Source organism: Fringilla coelebs (genome assembly GCF_963513975.1).
Source record: "Fringilla coelebs genome assembly, chromosome: 12".
NCBI classification, from domain to species: domain Eukaryota; kingdom Metazoa; phylum Chordata; class Aves; order Passeriformes; family Fringillidae; genus Fringilla; species Fringilla coelebs.
Genome location: NC_140038.1, coordinates 12,012,618 through 12,029,787, shown reverse-complemented (window position 1 = coordinate 12,029,787; position 17,170 = coordinate 12,012,618). Strand labels below are relative to the sequence as shown.

Genomic DNA, 17,170 nt, shown 5'->3' with positions numbered 1-17,170 from the left:
AAAATAATATTTAAAAAATCCTGTTATTTTCTTAGTCGAGGACTAGTTGCCATGAGCATAGGGCGAGGGAGTTAAGAGTTTCTGCCTCCAGTTCTGCTAAACTGATGCCCTCTCCTTTGGATCTAGACATGTAACATAACTTTTATATCCACATAATCAGTTGAAGTTAATAAAAATGTATCTCAATACAGATTGCAAGGGTGTTTTCTTTTTTTAACTGCAGGCACTAGAACACGTGGAAAAGCTTCCATAGGTTTTTCATGTGGCTGATTCCTAGTCTGTAGTGCAATTTAGTATGGTAACCTTGGTTTTTCTTACTCCTTTTTATAGAGATGGGTAAAGAACTTGAAGCAAACCCAGAATTTTTGAGTAAGCTGAGAAATAATTATTGCTTGTATATATCTATATTCATGCAGTCATAAATTAGATATGTGCAAAAGGAATAGAGTATATATATGGAGATCAGAAGGTAAAATATAAAAAAGTGAAGCCTAAAAATGTAGGTCTTTTTCTGACCTGCCTGTGATCTGAGTTAGAGGAACTCACCTGTTCAGAAAAGTTTTCTAAACTCTTTGTTGTCAAGGCTTTTATGTTTTTGCTATTAAAAATGATAGTAATAGCAGTATATCCATGGCTACTTACCTTTGCACTTGCCTTTATTTTATAGAAAGGGTTTCTTTATTGAGGTACTTCATCGAGATGATTGGTATGCCTGCATAAGGTATTCTTTTACAGGCATGGGGATGAGGAATTGTTAATGGGTTAATGTTATGTATCAGAAAGGAAGCTGTGAAAATACTTAAACTATTGAAAGTACTATTTATGTAGAAGTGTGTGAGTATTGAGTATACCATCTGTAAAATGCTGCACTGAAATAGTCTTTGTGATCAAAAAGGAAACTGAAATGATTTCCAGGGTTTCTAACCTGGCATGATTAAGAAGGTTCAAAACACCTCACTTAACATTGTTTTGTTCAGTGAAAGGGATGTTTTTTTTAGCAGGAATATCTAATTTTCAGATGCTGACAGCTGCTGGTTTTGTTTCTAGATTATTTTGAAGGAGAGAGAAGAGAAGAAAGGCCGTTTATCAGCTGACCACAGCCTTCTGAGTTCTGATGAACAGAAAGAGGCTCATTTAAACTTGACTGCTGACCAGTCTCAGGAGCTGGCCTCTCAGGAAGGTTGGTCTCTGTCTCTAGATGGCCATCACTCCCCCTCAGCTATACTAATCTGCTTATTTTCATATTTTATGTTCCTCTTCTTATGCCACACAATTTATAGATGTTACCTTTCAGCTTTTTTTTTACTTCATGAAATACGAGCAATCGAAACCCTCTTCTAAAATGCCTTGTCTGTCCCTCAGTTGTGGAAGGCTCAATACACTGTGGGTTCTCAGTACATGATCTCCATACATTTAATTAGGATTTTAATTATCATCTCAAGTGCATGTTCCCGCCACATGTCACAGTTGATAGTATTTTTGATAAGCAAGCAAAATGTGACTCTTGTCAACCATGCTATGTTGATCACAGTATTTTTTAATGATGAACATACTGAAAGTTTTCCAGATAGAGAAGTTGCAAACTGTAAATAGGGCTTTCCAGTTTGTTGAACATGTCAATCAGCTGCAATTTCTGATTTGTCAATTTACAGCAGCAGCACTGAGCAACTGAGAAACTCCAGAGAATGTTCAATGTCTTCAACATGTTTGGGGCAGTGGGAGTGGGGAAAGGAGGTGTCTGTCAGGGTTCTGCATGTACTGCTTTGTAACTTTTTCTTCTGAATGACCTGTCTGTCTAGAGTGGGAACATCCTAGACATTCTAGGAATAAGTTAGTTGAGTATTTTATATATATATAAATAGTAAGGAGTTATTGGAAGAAGTAATAACATTTACACAGGTTTTTTCCTCTGTTTTATCAAGTTCCCAAAGTAAGCTCAAGATTTTTTTAAATGAATATTCAAATATTGCTTATTTATCCAATCCATGCTGAATGGTGGATGTGTGTTCAGTTTTTCTCCCCTTCCCCCTACCCCTCCAGAAGGGGAGGGAAGAATAATGCTTAGTGTTTTCAAAATGGAATTTGGACAAAGTAAGGGAGTGATAACGCAAGAAGTGTGGTTCTGCTTCTTTCACATTAAAAATGTATTTGTATTTTGTAATGTTTAAAAATTGCCTTTCAGAAACTGGTCTGAGTATGCCTAGTGATACTTCACTTTCTCCAGCAAGTCAGAATTCTCCGTACTGCATGACCCCAGTGTCACAGGGTTCACCTGCTAGTTCTGGAATAGGCAGTCCAATGGCATCTTCTGCAATAACCAAAATTCACAGCAAGAGATTCAGAGAGTAAGAGTTTTGCTTTATTAATAAAAATTCAAGGCTTGCACGTCAGTCACCCTTGTGTTTCAAGTGTGGGTAGATTTAGTAGACTTAAGAGCTTAATGAACATAAGCTTCCCTTTCAGAAATAGAAGGTTCTGCAAGTACTTTCTTTTTTTTCCCCCTAAATGGATCGCTTGTGTTTGCACACAAATGTGTGTATACATGAACAAACACTCACTTGAGACTTTTTCGTTGCCACAGCAAATAAGCAATGTGGGAGTCTTCTCTGAAAAATATTTTTTAAAGGAAGGTTATGTATGCTTTGAATGGGAAAGGAAGGAATACTTAGGAATGCTTAAAATACTGTAATAGTACCTCTTAAGGTGTTAAGGCTTTTTTATTAATGTATCTTTGTAATGTACTAAATTAGGTAGAAGAAAATTGCTTGTGGCACTTACTGCAGTATTTGTTTGTATTTTTAATATTATTTTTGATGAGCTTCTTGAAGTAAGGGATATTACTACAAATACAAATGTTTTATGGATGTGTTTTTAACTTACAGTTTGCAGTCTGATTTCTAAATCCTTTACTGATTTTAGTAAAAGTTAAATAACTGTTCTGAGGAAGTAAAATTATTTTCATTTGCAAAAAGGCCGGGTGAAACATTGGTTATGCTAACATTTGTGAAGTAGCAATGCTGACACTTGTCAATGTTGTTTTGAATTGACAGATACTGTAACCAAGTTCTAAGTAAAGAAATAGATGAGTGCGTGACTCTGCTATTGCAAGAGCTTGTCAGCTTCCAGGAACGGATTTACCAAAAGGATCCCACGAGAGCTAAAGCAAGGAGGAGACTTGTCATGGGGTTACGTGAGGTTACAAAACACATGAAACTAAACAAGATCAAGTGTGTAATCATATCCCCCAACTGTGAAAAAATTCAGTCAAAAGGTATAAATGATAAAAACCAGTGGTGCACTTGGCTCTTTTCAGTTTTCTTGTGCTGATTAAATGTGTTAATTAGCAAGGTTAGAAACATTTGTTATTATGCATGATATAACATCCCAGACTCCAACTGGGTAATTGCCATTCCACATTTATTCCTTTCTGTTCCATTCTGGAAGAAACTCGTTCATGAGGGTGAAAAGCTTAAAGAAAAATAGATATTGTAGAATTGAAATTTACTCTGTGTGTTACTTCATTCTGTGTTCAATACACCTTGCAGAGAGTCCTGAGCTCTGGGTGCTTTTTAGGAAGATTCCTTAACAGGAATGTGAATTGTTAGCCAACCAAAGCATTTTGCCACAACCAGAAGTATAAACAGAGGCTTCCTGAGACAGGAGAATAACCAAGCTCTGCTTAAGAGAAGACCTATGAAACTCTGGTTTGTGTGCAGGACTAATAGAGAATACAGAATATCACCTTCATCTCTACTCATTCACTACCCTTGAAATGTGTTGTGTGTTATCCTCTGGGACATAGGTGCTGCTGATGTGTATATTGAAATTTTACTGGCTAATTGCAGTTAAAGTGGATTAGAGAATTGTATTATGCCATATGATGACTTCAAGTGACTAGATATCTATTTAAAATTACTTTCTTCAAGGTGGACTAGATGAGGCTCTGTATAATGTAATAGCCATGGCACGGGAACAAGAAATTCCATTTGTCTTTGCTCTGGGCCGCAAGGCTCTTGGCCGCTGTGTGAACAAGCTGGTTCCTGTTAGTGTTGTGGGTATCTTCAACTACTCAGGTGCTGAGGTGAGTCATTCCAATCGCATGAGTCGCTGGAGTAAACAATTATGTAGTAAAGAATTGGTTTGGCATTGGAGCACACCTAATACACCTTTGATAGTAGCCCTGATCTCATCTATATTATGGTGTCTTTTCTTTTTGAAATTCAGTTTTATGGTACTGAGAGACTATGCTAAAACACTTTGGTCACAGCATCTTATTGTAGATTTTAAACAGACTTAAACTGTAATCTGAAATTCTCTGCAAGGATTAAGAATGTAAGAAAAAGAGTATCCTAAAGTTATGTCCATCTCCTCAAAGTTGCATAAAGCTGGAGTGGTGTTTTTTATTATTTAATACAGAGAAGAACTAATTCTTAGTTAAAGTTGAGGTATTTGGTGCTTATCTTGAGGTTCATATGTGGTATACTTTGGACTGAAAGGAGTAATGTAAAGTGAAAACTATTAGTAAGAATGACTGCTGACAAAACTGCCTTTGTACTTAGGATCTGTTTAATAAGCTGGTATCCCTAACTGAAGAGGCCAGGAAAGCCTACAGGGACATGGTGGCCGCAATGGAGCAGGAACAGGCAGAAGAAGCCTTGAAGAATGTCAAGAAGGCCCCACATCACATGGGCCATTCTCGGAACCCTTCTGCAGCAAGTGCTATCTCATTCTGTAGTGTTATTTCTGAACCCATATCTGAGGTCAATGAGAAAGAATATGGTAAGTAGCTTTGTAAATAAGAGCTGGGGTTTTCCAAATGCTGTTTTTTTGTGAAATGTAGCTAAAGATACAGTCCTTCTTCTGAATTTACAGTACTCTGCAATATCCAGGGGTAAGAAAAGATGAGTTAGTTTTCAGTTAATTTCGTAAGTAATTTTTTCCCTGAAAAAATACAGAAAATAATAATTTCTAATCCTCACAAGTGTTATAGGTATCTAAGATCAGTGGAGGTGGCTTTATGAGTTTTATTGAACTGTTTTAAAACTGATAGCACAGCATTGATCATATGACTGAGGAAGAACTGATGACAGCAGGGACTAAAATATGAGGTCTCTGAAGATAGGACATCTTAAATGTAGCTTACATTTTTAAAATTGAGATAGCAGTGAGTGAATCTAATCTGAGCAAAGGGGAGTTAATTTATCCAGTTGCTTAAAGAATATAAAAGCTATAAAAGGGAGACTACTTGTTAGAAGTCAAATGCCTTTTTTTTTTTTTTTGTCTGAGAGTGAATTAAAGAGAATGCTGTCTTTTTTGTGATTTTTTTTTTTTTGTGGTATCTTAAATTCGTTTCAGGAGTTAAATTTTTATAAGTAATCCTTCAATAATAACTTAAGATGGTGGCAATTTTCTTCTTTTAATTTATACTTGAGAGTAACCTTTGACTACTCTTAGTACTACATTTTGTGTTTACAAACTTTCAACTTTCTAATATCTGCTTTGGGGTACTCTAAAAACCCAAAGTTATTCACAGCTCTTTCTGTTGTCTCTCCTTTTCCCTTCTTCCTCTTTTTTTCTAGTAGAGATTTTTCTAGAAAGCATAGAATAAAATTAATATTAGCTCATTTTGCTATTTAGGCTGTTGTTGCATGCTCAGGAGAAATATTTTTATGTACAAGGAATTAATGTTTCCTACTTAAACTTCTTTCAAAATTTGTAGAAACAAACTGGAGAAATATGGTGGAAACATCTGATGGGTTAGAGACCTCTGAAAATGAGAGAGAATCTGTGTGCAAGGCTGCAGTACCAGAAAAAGCTGGCAATGGCCAAATGGAAAAAACCACTCTTAATAAACAACCACCTCTGGCTACAACTGCCGCTACCTCAGCAACAAATCATGGAAAATCCACCCCAGGTGACAAAGATGAGGTGAAACCAGATGACAATCTGGAATGGGCCTCACAGCAGAGTACAGAAACAGGATCCCTGGATGGCAGCTGCCGAGACCTTTTGAATTCCTCCATGACCAGTACCACCAGTACTCTTGTGCCAGGAATGCTGGAAGAGGAGGAGGAAGAGGAAGATGATGATGATGAGGATTATGCCCACGAACCAATTTCTGTAGAAGTTCAGCTTAATAGCAGAATTGAATCTTGGGTTTCAGAGACCCAGAGAACTATGGAGACGCTGCAGCTCGGGAAGACCCTTAGTGGTGCTGAAGAAGACAATGCTGAACAAAGTGAAGAGGAAGAAATGGAGACCTCAGAGCAGGCTGATCCCGTCACTGATGGGGAGGAATGGACAAATGAGAAGCATGCAAGTAACACTCAACATAAACCCACCATCTGCAGTTCTTTGAATAAAGAACACACAGATTCCATCTATATGCCGTAAAAATAAGCAGGAACTCAGGAACTTTTTAGAAACTATAGTAAAACTAACTGTTGTAAAGGTTGCAGCCATTATTCCATATGCTTCATCTCAACATTTTGCACTGTTAAACATTTAATACTTGTATTTAATTCACAACAATATTTTTGTAGCTGTCTGTTACTTTTTTGATTTAAAAACTATCTTAGCTCTTAATCAGTACTGATTTTCCAGATTAGAAACCGTATGGAAAAGTTGTCAGTAAGCATTCATTTGATGTTTTGTAGAAGGAAACATCTTGTAATTTACCAGTTTTAAGAAAAATTCTTTGAAGTTGTGACTCTTAAGCTTCTTTTCAAACAGGTAACCTACATTAACACTGACAAATTGCCAATGGTTCATGTTGGTGGTATGGTGTTATACTAGGCCTGTCAGTGTATTTGGCCATGACTTTCTAATTCTATCTAGAAATAAAAAGAAAATTTTGATTCTCTTTCATAAAAAGCTAGAAAAAGCCATTTGCAATCTTAATTAGAATTAAATAGTAGAGAAATTGTGTGTGATTCTTATGCTAAGATAGATGCAGCTTTTTAGTTGATCTTGGTGAATGCATCATTAAAAAGCTGCTGATAGCTGAAATGGTTACAATAAGCTATAATAATTTTGATTCCAGAAAAACTTTAAACCAGAGGGATGTAATTAATGTTTTGCAGGTTTTCTTTACAAGGTAGAAATATTGCATTAAAAAAAAAATCCAAAAAAAAAACCAGGAATGAAAACAAAAATTCCCCATTCTCTCTGCAGTTGCTGTCTGCCAAACCACACTAAGTGACTCATTAACCATAATCCCTATTCAGGGCTTTTAGTAAACTGATGACTTCCTCTCTCTCCTGTCACTTACCTCAGGAATGCTGTTTTGCATTTTGTATTCTGCATAACACTGCAAAAAGCAAGAATAATCCTTTAACAGCAAGTGTGAATGATGTGGTGGCTATCTCTGCATTCACCTGCGTGCTGTGATCCTGGCCAGGATGTATCTTAAGAACTACTGCTGAAAACGTGACCTCTTTGTCTCTTCTTGCAGTTGTTACCACTTTAGGAGTTGACCTCTAGACAGAGAAGAAAGTAGTTATTCCAGGAAATGAGGAAGTGCCCTGTAGTTTGGGGAAGTATTTCAGTGGTGCAGAGGTAAAAGAAACAAAAATATGCTCTCTCTGAAACATACCTGTTGCTAGAGAATTGTTCCATGTTTTGTTCTGAATACTGGAGTGAAATGCATTAACTGGTGATGAATTTGTTTCAGACTGAGGATGGAGTGTGTGTCTAAACCTTGCACGTCAGGAGTCTGTTTTCCATCTTTGGTATTGGTAAGGGATATCCTGAAACTGCCAGCAGCAGGAGCTTCACCACAGGGGTAGCCAAAGAGTAACTCACGTGAATAACACTTTCATAGCAAACATGTTTCTTTTAATTTCACTTAGTTTTTTTGATTACTTGTATCAAAATGCATGAAAAGCCTCTAGGTAGGCTGAAAACCACAGGAAACTGCAATTAGCCGAGTTGGGTGTTCAGTCCACACTTAGGAACATGGGACCAATGTTTATAGCAGTAGTGATGCTGGTGTTTTAAGTTGCACTGGGAAAATAAGACTCCAGGTTTAGAAGTCATCTAGCCCTGGGTTTTTGGATGCTAATGAGAATAATAGAAACTGTGTATTATGTAAATAATGCTTTGATAGCTATAGGCATAGCAAATGCTATGTAGATAAGCAGTGTAGAGAGCTGCTGTGACAACTGGCTGTTCTGTCACGTTCTTAGCTCCTTAGTGTAATCCTCCTAGGTGTTAGAACAGTTTCATAGGAAAACAAGGACTGAGGAATGATGCCTCCTGAATGTTAAACCTTTTACTGTCCCCATGGCAGATTTCTGTCTGTATGTTTTAAGAGTTTCTGCTTTAGGACATGACAAGTGTTTGAACTGCTGACAAGCAAAACTTGCCCTTGGATGTGTAAGCATATCTCGGCACAGGTGAGATCAGTGCATACACTGAGGGCAAAACTTCGCCAGAACATCAAAAAACAAAGGTGTTTGTAGTTTCTCCTTTAGCTTTTTCAGTGCCAGTGATTCAAATAACTTTTGATCTTGAAGTATTAACAACAGAGGCGCATCTTTTTATATGTCTTTCTGAACTTGGACTGTCATTTTAAAGTTTTCTGACATTTATATCAAAGAAGTCTTGTAATATTCAGCCCGCTATTTAACTGCAATTTTGCTACAAGTTTAATAGAGTTCTTGAAAGTGGTACAGCACTTATAATTATCTCTCAATTTGCCAGCAAATAAGGAACTAGTTTCTTTTTAAAATGTGGCAGATCACCCTTAGGGGAGCAAACTGAAACTGAGTAAAGAAAACTGGGTTTAGTGCTTCCTTTTTGATAAGCTGGGAATAAGCAATAACTGTAAGAATGAAATTGCAATTGCTTTGGAAGTGATCCATTTGCATCGGAAATTAGGGAAGTTCCTTGCCACTTGAAGCACTTAAGGAGAGTATCTCACTGTGGTAATTTTGGTTCTATTATCAGCAGAATTTAAGAAGAAAGCATACAAATATTCTACAATACCATGATTTTTTTAAAAAGTTGTTGAATTTCTATTTCAGTGTAAAAGTGTGCAGTTTATACAGGTTGTTACTGTCGCCATGAAAAGATGTTTCTGTAGTTATAGGTGTATACATATTTTTGTTGTGAAAATAATTATTTGGGAAACAAATCTACTTTTCTTAAGGCATTGTTTATAGAAATGATTTCACCACTTAGTTTATCTGGTAAAATCAAAAATAATGTATCTGTGGTAGGGGTAGGGATCTTTAAAACTGATAGAGGTGGCTATGTATACAACCTATTTATATAAATACTCTTAAGTATCTCTGTCAATAATAAAACACAGATTACAAATCTGTAAAAGGGAAAAATTTTGAAGAACTTCAGTCCTTAGTTGGACCAAATAGCAAGGTCTGATTAAGGCAAAGGCCCTGATCCTGCTCACACATACTTTAGAGTGTTAGTGCCACTGGCTTAAATTGGTGGCCTGTTTATCTGCTTAAGTTGTGTGCAGGTTGTTGTAGGTTTGGAGCTAAACAGTGACAGAGAATATTGACCTGTGTTTTAAAAATTCATTATAGAAAATGTTCAGTAATGCACTTGTTGGTGTTCTTCTGGTAAAGCTAAGAGGTGTCTTTATGGGTGGGTGGGAGCTTACACAATGTGGTTCTGTCCAGTTCTTTAACACAAGCTTAAATTTTAATAATGTTACTTTAAATATGTATGTAAAAAAGTATTATTGTTTGAAAAGCTGCTGTTGCTGAAACTGTCACTTAGTATTTCTTGTGAAGTTGTGCCAACTAATGAAACTGTTCAGTTGATTTCAGTGTCAGCCGTTTAAAAATTAGACATGGCAATTTGTTAACAGAACAGAACCCAGCAGAAACAAGCCATAGAAACCAGGAACGGGGGTTCAGCCTGCCACACACAAGGAAACCTGAGAATGTCTAACCCAAAACTTCCTCACCAATGAATGGTAATGCTGAAAGTAGAAACCCAGTTGGCACAGCCCACGTTCTAAATGTTCATCAATAGTTCATATAATTTACTTTTAAAATAGATTCTAATAAGGAAAGCTGTTTAATCTTTAATGTCTTAAAATTTATAGTAATATTTAGGTTAAAGTAGTAGAAAAACCATTATAAAATACAGTATGAAGGGGTTTGTTCCATTTCTTTTTTGCTGTATGAAGGATAACTGTTCTGTCTACCGTACTTTTTGGAGTAATAACAGCTTTTTTGCACTATGTAAATACTAGTGGGGATTCTTCCATAACTAATAAAATTGATTGTAGAAATTTATGGCGGTGTTACAGTGCTGTGTTTGTTCAGGACTCTGATGCTGAGTTGATTGGCAGGGGCTGCCGTGGCGCTGCAGGTGCTGGGACAGGTGTGTGTCACACTGCGGCCACAGGGTGGAGGAGCCGTGTGGTGGCACCCGCGGCACTCGGGGTGACAGCCCGTGCAGGGAGCTCAGCCCCTCACCACGGCAGGGGAGTGGCTGAGGCAAAAAGCAGGATAAGCAGAGGGCTTTTCACATGGATCCCAGCCCTCTGTTGTCACCCACCATGTTACTGGCTAGAAAAATATTACATAGAAAAACCCACCCTTCTTCAGAGACCCTGGGACTGAAGCAGGTCCAGAATATTGAGTTGGAAATAATGTTTTACTTAAGAGGGAAATGAGCAAGGATAAGCACAGGTACTTCCAAAAGCTGGGATTTCTCTCATACTCTACTGGATGAGAACTTCAGCTGACCTGCCCTAATGGTTGGAGTGATGGATGAAGTCACTGTTGGAAAATAACACCCTGTATGTTGTCCCCTCTTTAACTGCTCACCTGTAACAGGGTCATTAACTGGTTTTGCAGCTCCCACATGAGAAGGATAAAGCTTTGTCCTGTAATTCTGGAGTTTCTCTTTATGTACCTCAGCTTCATGTTTCGGTTCTGCTATTGCAGTTGTCTTCTGGTGGAAGTGCTTCTGTTACAAACCTCACTTGCAGTCAGAATTACTCCACCAATTACTCCTCTTGTCTGGGTTCAGTCTCTGTCTTCTCAACCTGATACGAGTTTTGGAAAGTAGAAGAAAAAGTGGGTGGCACAGTGTGACCTGTGCTATGGAAATGACAAAAAATTAGTTACCCTTAGGCCTTTACAAACTGAGGTTTTTTCCTCCCTCTTCATTTCTTCACCATTTAAGAAACACTAAGGTTGAGCAAATTTCCTTGCCTCCAGTGAGTTTTTAAGTGCATTGCACTTCTACACATACCAAAAGAGTCACCACAAGAAAATAATTGCTCCTGTTAATTCCTTCAGGCAACCTGTGCTGCCACAGCAGCATGGGCTCTCCAATACCAGGTTTATAGGGATGGGGCTGGAATTTTCTGAATCTGTGTGTCCACAATGTGTGGAAAACCCCAGTCAGTCAAACTGCACTAAGCAAAAAGGACAGCTCCTTAGACTTGCTTTTAGTTTTTTAGGATTATTGTGAATAAACACAGGGCTTTAATAATTTTTTGTTTATTGTTGTGGTTTTTTTAAGTGCTATGGGGCAAAACCAACCCACCCCCCAAGGAGCTGATGCAGGCTCTTTACCTCAGGGGCTCTTGTGAGTTAGCAGATGCAGGGGAAGCTCAGCTGGAATGCACTTGCTGGGCCCAGCTGCAGCCCCAGGCTGCTCCAAGCTGGTAAAGGAGTTTTCCACGGAGCCTGGGGAGCTCCCACATGAGGCAGATGCGTGGGGGCTCTGTCTGGACACCATGAGAACACCCAGCTCTCTCCTGTGGTGTTCTCCAGGGATACAGCCTCAGTGCGTAATGAGGAATTTAATCATCATGTAAGGCTGATAACAGACTTGTTTCTCTGCAAAGGGAAATGGGAGAGGGGGCATGGGATGAACTGCATGTCCCAGTTATCTGTGTGGAGCTGTGTTTGGCTTCCTCTGGAGACTCTGGAGGCTGTAGCAGCACTGCTCACCCCCACAGCAATTCCCTGTGGAAAATCCCTGTGTTTACAGGGAAAGTTAATGTGTGTCCACACCAAATTTAAAACAACTTTGTGCCTCTACAAGGCTTTGTACTGCTGTAGTAGGTTACTCATTTCTTGCGGAGTTATAAAGCAATAATAAATGTTGTCACTCAAAACATTTGGGGGTTCTGTACAGCCTTCCTGTTAAGGGGCATCTCTCAGGGAAAAGAACCCTAAATGTATGTTTAGGGCATTAAACTCCTTATAATGCTTTTCCTGCAAGGGAAGGCTGCATTTTCAGATGCATTCTGCCCAAGAGCGTTTAAAGGTCTTGGGGACTTCCTGCCGGCAGGTGTCCCTTTTGTCATTGATTGTCTTGAGGAATAGGTAAGCACCAGAGAGGTGAGGATGTTTGCCAAAAAAAAAAAAAAAAAAAAAAAGCAAGAAGCAGCTCTTGGAAAGTTTTCCTTATAAAGGAATGTTGATTGTAGAGGAAGAGAGCAAATTAACAAAAAGAAGTGATTGGAAATGCCCCCGTGTCAATGTTTACTTTCTGATTTCTCCAAGTTCAAGGCAATGATCAAGTATAGAAGTGGCAGGGGGAAAAGACGACAAAGCCCAGCAGTGTTTGAAGGAGGAGGTGGTGGTCCTGCCAGGCAAAGAGGATATGAAAACAGAGGGCATGGAGCATATCCAGCTCAGCCCTGTTGCCCAGCAGGCTGGGTCCTTCCATACATCCTGCTCAGCTGCAAGGATGTGAGCTTTGCCCAGGTGGAGCTGCCCTGCCTTCTGCTGCCTTGTCCCACTGCTGTCTTAGAGCTGCAGTTTTGGAGAGAGCAGTGTTGCTGTGGCTGGTGAAACTGGGCTGAGCTAAACACAGCATGGCGCCCAAGAAGGGAAATTGCTACTTGACTTTTTCACCCTAGGACATGATTTCTGGGATTTGCTAGAATAGGAAAAAAACACTAATGGTCTAATCTCTGATTTTTGTATCCAGGGCCCTGCCTTTGTCCTCCTCAAACCCAGTAGCTCTGATCCCTGTGTTTTCAGCCCAAGCAAACCCTCTTGGACTCTCCTGGAAAGTAGGAGGGACTGCAGTTCTCAAACACGCTTGGTTTTATCTCATTCAGAATAATGGATGGGAGAAAAAACAGTGAGAATGATTCAACATGGGGGAAAATAAATTTCTCTCAATTGAAATAAAACAGTTTGTGTGTGTGACCTTCTCTAGTGGAAATAAATTACTTCAGGCTTCCCAGAGGTAGCTGCAACTATGTTGTTACCTGCCACGGGATTTTCCTGCCATTCTGTAACAATTTGCTGATTTCTGCCAGGATCAGCCAGGCATGTCAATGAGGAAGTAAGGCAGATCGGCTTGGTGCACCTCAGCATGAGTTAACTCTGCTGTTGCTATTTATAAAGGGAAAAAAGTCCCTTGGTTAGTGCATATTCTAACAGAAAGGCCAAGCTCTGATGTTCGGGTTGAGAGCAGCAGGTAACGGCTTCCTCTGGGCCCCTGCAAGAGGCAGCTGCTGGTCGGGTGTGCTCTGCAGGTGCGGGCAGCGTTTCTCCCGTGTGCGCTGCCCCCACACTCCCGCCCTGAGACTGCTGGGCTGCCTGCCCTCCTCTCCTCTCCTCTCCACTGCTCCCCTGCTCGCCGTGAACTCTCCCATCCCCAGCGAGTGCTGTGTGCCCCTGTCCTGGCCCCTGCACGGACAGAGAAGGTGGGGTGGTGGCATTAAAATGAGCCGTGGTCCCACAGCCCCAGAGCTGAAACGGGGCCACTGCCAAGGGGTGCCTGAGGCTCCAGGCTGACACTGCTGCTTCCAGCCAGAGCGGCTGCCTGTGGTGATGCTGGAGATGTGGCTGCTGCTGCCTTGCTTCCTTCTCTGCAGCTCTGTGACAGGGGTGTTAGGAGTGGCTGTAGCTGGTTAGCTGCTCCTCAGTAAGGGTGCTGCCCCTCCACACCTGCCGAAGCTCCTGTCCCCTCTGACAATACCTGGCTGGGGGCTGCTCACAGCAGTTTCTCCTGCAGCATGTTTGAGGCTGAGAGGCTGCTTGGGGCTGTAAACAGGGTGTGATGGAGGGCTGGGGTGGGATGGGTAACAGAGATTGAGGGAGAGGTTTCAGCTCATGACTGTTAGGGCATTCCCATGTGTGGCACAGCCCTTGGTCAGCAGCCATGTGAGGGGGAAGATAGTTTTTTCTTGTGTCCTGCTGGGGCAGCAGCAGGGTAGGGCAGGGAGCTGGGAGGGTGAGGAGCCCTGAACACAGTGAGCAATAGGGAACTTGAGCTGTGAGCAAGAAACACAGGCTCCTTTTAGACAAGGCTGTAGGCTCAGTTTCACCAGTGCTTAAAGAAGCTTTGTTCTCTGTGCTGGTTAGAGGCTGATTTCCCAGTATCTTAAACAGAAATCTTGTTTTAGCCTTGAGAAAAAAAGCTTTTTAATTTATAAAGGCACGGCATTTTTCTTTTCCCTCCTCTCCCTCCCCACAATGGCTGGTATTGCTTGGACAATGCTGCAAAGAGCAGCATTGTCCAAGGGGGTTCTGCTCTTGAGCTTGTATTTCTTGATCACTGCTGAAAACAGAGCTTGTCACAATTGCATTTTTCTCTGGAACCTGCAGTAAAACACCAGCTATTCTTCACCTCCCACACTGTGATCACACTTGCTGGTGCCTGTGAGCAGAGAAATGCTGATTAAAGTACCAGCCTCCCTTGTCTCTCTGGAGAAGCCACCCTGAGCCCCCCATGGCACCTTGAGAGGGCAGCAAGGCTTTGGCTTTGGGGCAGCAGATGCTGGTGCCATGCAGGGCTCCAGACACAACTGATGTGTGATTAGTGAAGGACAGGCTGTTGCATTATTGTTTCTTTTTCTTGAAAATGTCCCCTTTCACCTCACAGGTTTAAAGGCTGCCCCATTAACCCTTTTCACCTGCCAGTTCCTGTTAGCTCCAGTGGGATGTGGAGGGGATTTCATCTCCTGTAGGCCCAGCAGGGACCCCACCTGCCCATTTTCTTGCTCACACAAGTAAAGAAGGCTCAAATCGCCTCCTGGGGAAGAATCAGCAGGCAGGCTCAGGAGATGAGGACCTAAGGCACAGGGGAGTGTCCTGGTCACCAAGTCATACTTTCCTGGTGCTGTCATCTATGCCAAGGGGCTGCTGTAAGGCAAGAAGATCCTGAGACAAGGTAGGAAGGATGGTAAGGCTGATCTTGCACAAAGACGAAATTTGGCTAGTCTCTTTGCATGTTTTTCATGGCAGTAAAAAGAAGACAAATCTGGGAGGTTCCCCATATGGAAGCTTGGGGCATCAGCATCTCTCTGAATGCTGGTCCTCATTGTTCCCTCCATGGGAAGCACAGTTTGCACTCCCCTCCAGGCCCTCCTCATCACCAGCATGGGCCCCATGGCCTCTCCAACCCAGTTTTCCTTCCAGCCATGTTGATGTCATGTTCAGCATGGCGTTGAAATGAAAGAAAAATGCTCATGCTAGGAGAGTTTCTGTGCTTTATGTACAATCAGTAGTGCAGCTAATCACTTCTGAAATTTTCTGTTCCTTTGTGCTCAAAGCCATCATTAAAGCTTCATGAGAAATTAGTCATTCTTTGTAACTTGTGGCTGATCCAGGTTTTGCCTTTGATTTTGTGAGCAGTCTGAGCCATCCTCACCAAAATGGGTTGATTCAAAGCAGCCACTTCCTCTTTGAGCCACATTTCACTAAAAGAGTTTGGACTGGTTTTTTCCCTCCTGCCTTACTGTAGCAACTATGGCATCTTTAGGATTAACACCAGCTTTCATACAGGAGGTAAAAACCCGGAATGGCTGTGATGAGCTTTCTGTCTGTGGCAGAGAGAAGCTGTCATTTTCTCCGCCTGTCACAGGCAGGGCAATGGGGAGCACGGCCTCTCCTCAGGCACCAGCAGCTGATGCCCAGCCCTGAAGGCCAGCAGAGAATGAGGCCGCACGGCTGCAAGCATGAGGAAGGTGAACTCAACATGGCAAATCTAGCGACAGAAAACGCCTCAGCTGAGGGAGGGAGCGAGGCCCTCCTGCCGGGTTTCCTCTCCCGGCCCGACCCCCGTGGTGCTGAATTTCTCTGCCCCGGGTGTCGAAGCCCCGCACGGAGCGGAGCGAACTCGTGCCGAGGGCCCTGATGTTTGCAGAGAGTAAAACCAACCTGTCTCGCTTCCTTGGCTGCCGGAGCCACCCGCGATGCCTGAGGGGGATCCCCTCGGGCTGGAGCTGAGCTGCCGGGCACGGAGCGCTGGGACAAGCCTGCCCTTTCCTCGGCGCCGGCCGGGCACCCAGGAAGGCATCGCAGCCCCGGCTCCGGCTGGGCCCCGGCCCTTGGCTCTGCCCGTGCAGCCGAGGAGGAGGAATGGCCGCAGAACGGGGATTTTGGGGGGTTTTGGGGGATTTTGGGGGGTTTTGGGCACCACGCGAGGGTCCCTCGCGCCCCCTCTCCCCCCGCCCCCCGCGTTCCCCGCGCGCTGAGGGCGCGTGAGCCGGCGGCGGGCGGCGATTGGCTGCGAGGCGCCCCCCGGGGGCCGCCGGGCCGCGGCCGCGCGCCGAGCGCCATTCACGGCGCTGCCCGCCCGCACGCGCCGAGCCCATTCACAAAAACTTCATTCATAAAACCGGCGGCGGCGGCGGCGGCCGGGCTGCGGCGGGGGCGGCCCGGGCGCTGCGGAGCTGCTGCCCCGCGGCGCTGCGGGAAACGGCCCCGGAGCCGCAGGAATATTCCGTTGTTTCGGGATTATTATGGTGCTGAAGGACTTTCCAGCAGGAATTAGCGAGACCGACGTTACTCAGTGTTTTTGGAAAGAATCCTGGGTTTGTGCCTGACGGCGAGGCAGGAGCTGCAGCGCAGGGATGCTCTTCGCCTCTGGGGCAGCGGCGGTGGAAGTGCAGAGAGCCGGACACCTTACGGGGTTCATGCCGGTCTGAAAAGACGTTTGGGCTTGTAGCTGTCTTGATCTGCTTTGTGTGGAATATGCTTGAGCTTTCGCTGCAGCCAGGACTCTGCAATTATTGATGCTACAGCTGTGAATCTTCAGAGCTAGGTGGGATTTAGTGCCTGGCTTGAGGCAGCAATGAAGGCAGGTTTGGATAGTGGCTCTTCAGCTTAAGCTGCTATACCACCGATGTGCTTTCCTGTATGCTGCTTTTATTTCTGCTTACAAAATGCCAGATGTCCATGCAGTTTTAAGCCTTGTTCTTTGAGGAAAATAA

General features: G+C 42.6%; 1 protein-coding gene across 1 annotated transcript in view; it reads left to right on the top strand.

The window, feature by feature from the left end:
* The window catches only part of SECISBP2L (SECIS binding protein 2 like), a 28,083-nt gene extending 17,827 nt beyond the window's left edge, over positions 1 to 10,256 (top strand). The window contains 6 exon segments of the mRNA XM_084213807.1: positions 1,048 to 1,180; positions 2,183 to 2,345; positions 3,051 to 3,271; positions 3,927 to 4,081; positions 4,560 to 4,779; positions 5,720 to 10,256. Of these exon segments, the coding sequence (XP_084069933.1) occupies positions 1,048 to 1,180; positions 2,183 to 2,345; positions 3,051 to 3,271; positions 3,927 to 4,081; positions 4,560 to 4,779; positions 5,720 to 6,393 (1,566 nt within the window). The 3' untranslated portion in view covers positions 6,394 to 10,256.
* Positions 10,257 to 17,170: the final 6,914 nt, after the last annotated feature.